The 8,821-nt window shown below is 39.1% G+C and overlaps 1 protein-coding gene across 2 annotated transcripts; it reads left to right on the top strand.

Annotated features, from left to right (window-relative positions):
* Positions 1–280: 280 nt before the first annotated feature.
* On the top strand, positions 281–8,482 carry LOC133317268 (uncharacterized). 2 transcript variants are annotated; one of them, XM_061519124.1, is made up of 4 exons: positions 281–507; positions 1,999–2,204; positions 7,812–8,097; positions 8,188–8,482. In XM_061519124.1, exons 1-3 carry the CDS (start codon positions 406–408, stop codon positions 8,077–8,079), a joined length of 576 nt encoding a protein of 191 aa, XP_061375108.1. In that variant the 5' UTR covers positions 281–405; the 3' UTR covers positions 8,080–8,097; positions 8,188–8,482. The 2 variants fall into 2 exon arrangements, with proteins under 2 accessions (XP_061375108.1, XP_061375107.1); XM_061519123.1 differs by having other exon boundaries at positions 7,812–8,477.
* Positions 8,483–8,821: the final 339 nt, after the last annotated feature.

Genomic DNA, 8,821 nt, shown 5'->3' with positions numbered 1-8,821 from the left:
TAATAGAATATAATATTTATAAAAATAGTATTGTAGCCTCGTAAGTAGTAACACTACAGAGCGTGTGACAAGCAGGGGCGTTCCCCTATCTCACACTCTAAACGACAATCATTCTAAGTTTCTAACCTTTGAACCGAGCGTATGATACACGTTCCATCGTCACGCGTGGGTCCAAGATTCCCCTATCTCTCCCCAACAGCTTTATCGAAAGTTGAAACAAAGAATGGTCTTTCTTCTTCTTACATTATTAAACGGCGAATCAAAAAAAGTAGTCCCTTTGTTTTGTTCATACTATTTTGTCCTGCACCTACTCGCTGTCACTCACTCACTCACTCTGCTGTATAGCTCAACTCAACAACACAAACCCATTTCTCATAGAGACACAAAAAGCTCTCACAGCAAGAGATGGCCGAAGGAAGAGGCTCCACTCTTGTTCACCTTTTGGTGGTGGCTTTATGCTTGGTCGCATTTGGTTTCGCCATAGCCGCTGAGAGAAGAAGAAGCGTCGTAAGCCACTGTTTCTCTCTCTCTCTCTCTCTCTCTCTCTCTCTCTCTCTCTCTCTCCCTGTAATTTAATTTGCATATATAAGGTTTTCTAGTGCCCTTTTATTTTTCTTTCTCCTCATATGTGATTATTTGTATGCGAATAAAATGGCACAATTGACATAGATCTATGTTAGATTCCGTGTCTAAATTTTGGGTTTGCCTTCTATGTGATCCATTTGTTGGACAATAGGCATGAAGCTAAATACTTGGCGTTAGAGATATAATATATAAAAAACCATTAATTAATGTGGCCTTCACTCGGTATAATTTTTGTATTGAAATGGTATTTTACACGTTGTAGAGAAGCTAAATACTAGGCTTGTTAAGTTTTGTAAACATTGTTCTTGAAATGGTACTTGTCTTTTTGCATTTGTTTTCATCGAAATTTGTTGTTGTTGATGATTATGAGAGGCTAGTGCTGCTAAAACCTCGAAGATACCAACATTTACTTGTTTGGTATGGGATCTTCTGCTCCTTGTTTGGAAGGGTTGAAAGTGGAATGGTTTTGGGAGGAATAAGAATTAGATGTCAGAGTTGCATTAACTTGTTTTGGAAACATAGGGAGGTGTGGGAGAAATGAAATTGAGGAGAATATCTGACAGAAATTTCTCGGACATTACATCACATGTCATAGCGATAGCATTCTAAATTTCACAGCTCGCTTCTGATTAGCTAGTTGGTGAGGCAATAGCTTATCAAGGCAATGATTAGTAGCTGGTCGAGAGGACGATCAGCCACACTGGGACTGAGACATGGCAGACATGGCCCGGACTCCTACGGGAGGCAGAGGCAGCAGGGGGGAATTTTCAGCGTTGTTCTTGTCTACTTGATTTCCCATTGTAACAAAAATCTGTTACTGGTGAACATTGAACCTGTGATTGTGAAATTTCCTTTTCATGTTCGTTTTCCTTATTTATGACATTCAAACGAAAGAGGAGAAAATTGTTTTCTACATCCTCATTTGCATTTCCCCCTGTCTTTGTTCTCATTTTCTTCTCCTCCTTATTTTGTTCCCCTAAGAAGGTGGAAACAATGGTTTTGCACATAAAAATGATAATAACTAGTGTAGCAGGACAATACATATTCAAAGGATTTTGTTAAACTGTTTAATTTGGGTAATGACCTCATCATAATCTCCTTAGTCAGTGCAACTGATCCTGGGAAACAACTCACTTTCAAACACTTCCCGCATTATTTTGTCGCCCTCCTGCTGTGTAAGTAGGCCCTTTGTTGTCACTTCCCCTTCCATGGGAAAGAGCCAGGACTCTAGAATTTCCTGGGGATGGGAGAGTTAATTCTATGTAGTATTCATTCTTTTCCTCCTTGATTCTGCAATCACCTTGATTCAGAATTAATATTTTGCAGTCAATGTTGTTTTAAATATGCAGTGTGCCATATTTTACTGTCAATTTGCATTGACATGCCCCCCTTTTCTATGCTCTTGCTTGACAGGGAATCATGTACAAAAATGAAGGAACAAATGAAACATATTGTATCTACAACTCAGATGTTGCAACTGGTTATGGAGTGGGTGCTTTCCTGTTTCTTCTTTCAAGTGAATCACTGCTTATGGGAGTAACAAAGTGCATGTGCTTTGGGAGGCCTTTAACACCTGGGGGGAATCGAGCATGGTCCATTATATATTTTATTTCTTCTTGGTGAGAACTCTGAATTCTTACATGACACTTTTTTTTTTTTGAAAATACTTGACACTTTCAGTTTCAGCTGATCACTGATATTTAACAAGCTAAATTATTGGTGTAAGAATGATATGTTCTTAAAATATCTAATCCTCTGTTTCTCTCTGAAAATAATTATTGGAGAATTCATTATTTGCCTCATCTCTTTAATGGTTTAATAGTTGGATTTATAATTATACATATTGTTAAAACTCCAACACTGTAATACTCAAATAGGCATAAACAAAGGTACTGAAATATTTGTTCTTTCTTATTTTATTTCTTCACCATTTTGGAGATATATTTATACAATTATAGCATCCTAAAACTATGGAACTACTAACAACATTTTCAAATCAAATGGTAACAGCTTTCCGGATTGTAACAGCTATCTAATTGTAACAGCAACTTAAATCAAATCAAATAAAAAGATTCTATCTTATACAACAGCAATTCAAATATTGTAACAACTTCTATATTCAACACTCCCCCTCACGTTGGTGCATGTATATCTATCATGCCCAACTTGTTAGTTACTTCCTTCAAACTTTTTCCGGATACAGCTTTGGTCAACAAGTCTGCTATCTGATTTTCGGATTTGATATACGGAGTGCAGATTATTTGTTGATCCAATTTTTCCTTGATGAAATGTCTATCTACCTCTACATGCTTTGTTCTGTCATGCTGTACGGGATTGTGTGCAATTTCTATGGCAGCTTTGTTGTCACAGTACAAGCTCATGGGTCGGTTGTTTTTGAATCCTAACTCACTTAGCATAGTTTTGATCCATAATAGTTCACATATGCCATAGGCCATACCTCTGAATTCAGCTTCAGCACTGGATCGAGCCACTACTTTCTGTTTCTTGCTTCTCCAAGTAACAAGGTTTCCTTCTACGAATGTAAAATAACCAGAGGTGGATTGCCTAGTTGTCTTATCACCAGCCCAATTTGAATCTGTATACCCTTCTATGATTCCTTTTTCATGTTTGGCAAATAGAATGCCTTTACCAGGAGACCCTTTTAGATATCTCAGAATACGGAATACTGCTTGCAAGTGTTCTTCACTAGGTGAATGCATGAATCTACTCACTACACTGACAGCATATGCAATGTCTGGTCTTGTGTGGGAGAGATAAATTAATCGGCCTACCAATCTTTGATACAAACCGAGGTCAGCTTCCGTTTGATTTGGATATATGCCAAGCTTGTGGTTCATCTCCATGGGTGTGTCTGCAGGTTTACAAGCTAACATTCCTGTTTCTGCCAGGAGATCCAAGATGTACTTTCTTTGAGACAATACAATCCCTAGTTGTGATCTAGCAACTTCAATTCCCAGAAAGTATTTCAGTTGTCCCAATTTCTTCATTTCAAATTCATTGGCTAACTTTTGTTCAAGAGATTTCATTTCTGCTTCATCATCGCCGGTGAGTACCATATCATCAACATACACTATAAGGATAGTTATTTTTCCTTTATTCTTTTTGAAGAATAGTGTATGATCTGCATTACCTTGGGTATAGCCAAACTTCTTCATTGCGAGTGACAATCTTCCAAACCATGCTCTTGGCGATTGCTTAAGTCCATATAATGCCTTTCTTAACTTGCAAACTTTATTTTCGTTTGAAGATGAGAGTATTACTCCTGGTGGGATATCCATATACACCTCCTCCTCCAAGTCTCCATTCAAAAAAGCATTTTTTACATCGAACTGCTTCAAGGGCCAATCTCTATTTGCTGCCAAGGAGATCAGGATTCGAATTGTGTTTAGTTTGGCTACCGGAGCAAAAGTTTCTTGGTAGTCCACACCATATTTTGAGTATACCCCTTTGCCACTAGTCTAGCTTTGTATCTGTCTATGCTCCCATCAGCCTTCAGCTTCACATTAAATATCCATTTACAGCCAACCGTTTTTTTTCCTTTAGGCAGCAAAGCTAGTTCCCAGGTAGAGTTATTCTGAAGTGCTGTCATTTCTGTATTTATGGCTTCTTTCCACTTAGGATCATCCAAGGCTTCCTGCACACTATTCGGAATACACACACTAGATAATTGATTAACAGCTAGCATACATGGTTCGACTAACCTTTGTGTGGAAATGTAGTTACTAATTGGATACTTTGTTTTCACCTTTGGGTCAGCTTCATAAAGATGTTTTGGTATTCCCTTGGTGGATCTAAGGGACCTTCTTATTTGTATGTGTGGTACTGAAGGTGAAGTAGAGTTAAGAGGAGATACATTAGAAGTGGAAGGATTAGTGTGTACCTCAACATTGGATTCTGGTTGCCTTTCAGGGAAGTCCACAGGAGAGATCTCGGGTATATGAGTTAGGCAAGGTGTATCATTTGTAGAGGATGCTTCTTGTTCGGCTTGGACAGCTGCATTTTCTTGTTCAGAATCTAAGATTGCATTATGTTGCTCGGGTTCAAGGACTGCATCTGTATTTGAGTTGGACTGAGTCAAAGGTACAACTTGTGTGGACAGCCATATGTCTTCTTTTCCAAGTAAAGGTGTAGAAGTCTCCCCCTGAGAAGAAGAAACAGGGACTCCCCCTGAATAAAAAGGCTCCAATTCATGAAAGGAGGCCTCCAGTGTGACATACATCTTGTGGGATACCGGGTCAAAACATCTATACCCTTTCTGAGTGGTAGAGTAGCCAACAAAGATACATTTACGGGCACAAGGATCAAGCTTGTTTCGCAAAGTCTTGGGAACATGAATATAAGTAACACAACCAAAAATACGAGGTTCAACATTAGTCATGTGAGGGATAGGAAAAAAAGATGCAAGTGTTTGGAGAGGGGTTTTAAAATTAAGGACACTAGAAGGTGTTCTGTTTATTAAGTAGGCAGCAGAAGTGAGGGCTTCGCCCCAATAACGAGTAGGAACATTCATTTGAAATAGAGAGGCACGAACAACCTCTAACAAGTGACGATTTTTCCGTTCAGCCAAACCGTTTTGTTGGGGGGTATAGGGACATGAGGTTTGGTGTTTAATGCCCTTGGATAATAGAAAATCAGTGAAAACACCATTAACATATTCAGTTCCGTTGTCGGATTGTAAAATATGGATAGAGGATGAAAACTGGTTTTGGACCATAGCATGAAAGTGTTGGAAAGCAGAAAAAACTTCAGTTTTTTGTTTAAGTAAAGTGATCCAAACCATACGTGTACATTCATCTATAAAGGAAACATAATAGTAAGATTTAGAAAATGAAGGTATTTTAGCAGGACCCCAAACATCTGAGTGCACAACTTGGAAAGGGATAGAACTTTTATTCAAACTTGGGGAAAAAGGGATTCTATGGCTCTTGGCCAATTCACAAACAGAGCATTTAAACTCAGAAACCAAAAAACTGGAAAATAACTTTGGAAACAATTGCTTAAGATAACTGAAGGAAGGATGTCCAAGGCGTTTGTGCCACAACCAAAGTGCTTGCAGATCTTTGTCTTTGGAAGAGGTGTTGGCAGCATGCGCGTGCGAGACACCATTATTAGGAGATACATCCAAGAAGTAAAGCTTCCCTTGCCTAACACCATAACCAAGAATCTCCTTGGAGTGGTTTCCCTGGAAAAGGCAATAATCAGGCCAGAAAGTCACACAACAGTTCAAGGCAGTGGTTAATTTACTAACCGAAAGCAAGTTATATTCAAGAGTAGGTACAACGAGAACATGTTCAAGGATTAATAGAGGGGATAAATTTACAGAACCTTGACCAGTAATAATGGAGGTGCCACCATTGGCAGTAGAGACGTGTGTTTTTTCAGAGGGAAAGACAGAGATAAGTGAGGAGGGATCACGAACCATGTGATCTGATGCACCGGTATCAATTATCCAAGTGTAATTCTGAGAAAGTGTAGAGAAGGCAGAGGACTTACCTAGAATTCCTTCATAAACCGTATTAGCAGTAGAAGGGGAAGAAGAGTCACCGTCTGAGGTGGTTGCCAAGGTGCGGTTGAGGACCTTTCGACGGGGACGTTTGTTGAAGTCCCACCAATCCGGGTAGCCAATGAGTTCATAGCACCTGAGTTTTGTGTGACCCGAGTCACCACAATGAGAGCAATGAAGGGAGCTGGGCTTGGAAGAATCCTTTCGAGGTCTGTAGGATGAGGAGCCAGAGGGGTTACGCGGTGCATGTGTGACCAAAGCAGAGGAATTCGCGAGTGGAGAGGGACGACCCATGATGATGCGTTGTTGAGCCTCACGCCTAACAAAAGCATAGGTGCGTTCAAGATCCAACTTTGGATCTTTTCTAAGGATTTCTCCACGGACCGATTCAAACTCAGCATCCAAGCCGCTGAGGAAGATGTGAACACGAAGCCGTGCCATAGACGAATGCAGATGGAGAACACCTTCGACAGAGCCTTCCTGAGCAGTCATGCGATGGTCGATCTCCTGAAAAATTGAAAGCAGTTCATTGTAGTAGAGGGATAAGGTCCGACCATTTTGCTTGGTGTTGAAGGACCTCTGGTTCAGATCAAACAAGCACGTTTCATCCGAACCATCATAAAAGGTTCGAAGGGCAGCATCCCAAATTTCATGAGCGGACTCCAGACGAAGAAATCGTTGCATCAACGAAGGAGACATGGATTCGATTAGCCAGCTTTTCACCCTCTGATTCTCAGTGATCCAGGTGCCATAGGTGGGATCTGCGATGGGTGGTTTAGGGGTGTCACCGGTCAAGAAACCAGATTTGCTCCGAGCGGCTATGCGCATCTCCATTAACTGCGACCATAGGGGATAGTTGGTGTCATCGAGGACCACCGTGATAGGAAAGGAAGTATTGTCTTGGTGGATGACAATGTTGGAAGGAGTATGTGCAGGGGTAGAAGGCTGGTCGTGGTTCGGTTGCTGGTCGACGTCATTGTTAGTGTTCTCCATTTGGGAAGAAAGGATGGAATTGGAAAAATAAAAAAAAATGGGTACGGGTACGGGTTTTGAGTGACAGAAATGGAGAGGAGAAATAAAGAAAGGGTTGGGTACGGTTTTGGGTAAAGAGAAAGAAGGTAAAAAATTGACAGAGGCCAAGTACGGGTGGGATATGAGTGGGATAAAAAATGGGTGTAAAAATATGTCCCAGGATCAGAACAATGCTGATACCATGTTAAAACTCCAACACTGTAATACTCAAATAGGCATAAACAAAGGTACTGAAATATTTGTTCTTTCTTATTTTATTTCTTCACCATTTTGGAGATATATTTATACAATTATAGCATCCTAAAACTATGGAACTACTAACAACATTTTCAAATCAAATGGTAACAGCTTTCCGGATTGTAACAGCTATCTAATTGTAACAGCAACTTAAATCAAATCAAATACAAAGATTCTATCTTATACAACAGCAATTCAAATATTGTAACAACTTCTATATTCAACACATATCCCTCACCCCTTTTGGCTATAGATTTGATTATAGGTTAACTAGCTAGGAAATATTATTTTATTCCACAGTAATTTTTTTTAATTCAAGTTAAGCTTCCTGAACTTGTCGACTTCCAAATTACTGCCGAGGATGTATAAGATCATTTATGCTCTTCACAGTGAATCATTTGAGTTTCAGTTGTTACATTTTTTGCATTCGCAGGGTCACTTTTCTGGTCGCAGAAGCATGCTTGATAGCAGGTGCAACAAAGAATGCCTATCACACCAAATACCGGGGAATGATTTATGCTCAGAATTTCTCCTGTGAAACCTTGAGGAAAGGTGTCTTCGTTACTGGAGCAGTTTTCGCTGTTGCAACCATGATTCTTAACGTGTACTACTACATGTACTTCACAAAGGCAACCACTACTCCAGTTTCTCAGAAGGCTAATCGGGTGAGCTCCACAGTTGGAATGACTGGATATGCATGATGGATCATGGATGAAAGGGTAACAAATTTTAATTCTACATATTTAATGGAAGTCTCTTATGATTGCCCTTACTTTGTAAAATAATGGTTTCAGTTTGGCTTTGCTTAGTTAACCAGTGTTTATAATGTTCGTGTGGATGTTGCTGGTCAAAGGCAAGCTACAGCTACAAATATCAAAGTTTAGGAAAAGAGGGTCTCTTAAGCTAAATTTGTAGAAATATGTTAACCGGTTTCAGATAATCTTCACATTGAAAATGTGTAAAATATTTAAGGCTATGTTTCCCCGTAATAGATAGAATTGGGACTTTTGAAAGCCTTGCAATCGATTTGAAGATGAGTAGAGTAGGGTTTCTATATTGATAGTTAAATCTTACAAAATTGGTCTTGTTATTTAAAGTGTCCCAAAACTAGGGGTGCAAATGGGCTAGGTCGGTCTACAGGGGCCTACGGCCTAGCCTATATTAAGTCATACTTGACCTATTACAAATAGTAAAATAGAACAGATTTAGACTTTTAAAAAAACCTATTTAGAAAGCTGGCCATAGATTTTTTTGTACGTGTCGTTCCTATAAGGCTACAAGTCCGTCTATATTATATTATTTATTGTAAATAAAATAAATAAAATTATTATTTTAATAATTTTGAATAATGAAGTAATATTATTTTAGTTATTCTTTTAATTGTTGAATGTTTAAAAGGCTTAAACAAGCTTAGGCCAAAATTATTATTTTTTAAATATAAGT

The sequence above is a fragment of the Gastrolobium bilobum genome, unplaced genomic scaffold, assembly GCF_033153095.1.
Source record: "Gastrolobium bilobum isolate Gb01-03AN ecotype WA unplaced genomic scaffold, APGP_CSIRO_Gbil_v1 utg1269, whole genome shotgun sequence".
NCBI classification, from domain to species: domain Eukaryota; kingdom Viridiplantae; phylum Streptophyta; class Magnoliopsida; order Fabales; family Fabaceae; genus Gastrolobium; species Gastrolobium bilobum.
Note: the sequence above shows the minus strand (reverse complement) of the source record. Positions and strands in the feature narration are given on the sequence as shown.

What these genes read in the sequence shown, in the direction of transcription:
- LOC133317268 (XM_061519124.1), top strand. Translation starts at nt 406, where the DNA reads ATGGCCGAAGGAAGAGGCTCCACTCTTGTTCACCTTTTGGTGGTGGCT. An exon ending in CTGAGAGAAGAAGAAGCGTC is followed by an intron (nt 508 to 1,998) that starts GTAAGCCACTGT and finishes CTTGCTTGACAG; the next exon opens with GGAATCATGTACAAAAATGA. An exon ending in ATATATTTTATTTCTTCTTG is followed by an intron (nt 2,205 to 7,811) that starts GTGAGAACTCTG and finishes TTGCATTCGCAG; the next exon opens with GGTCACTTTTCTGGTCGCAG.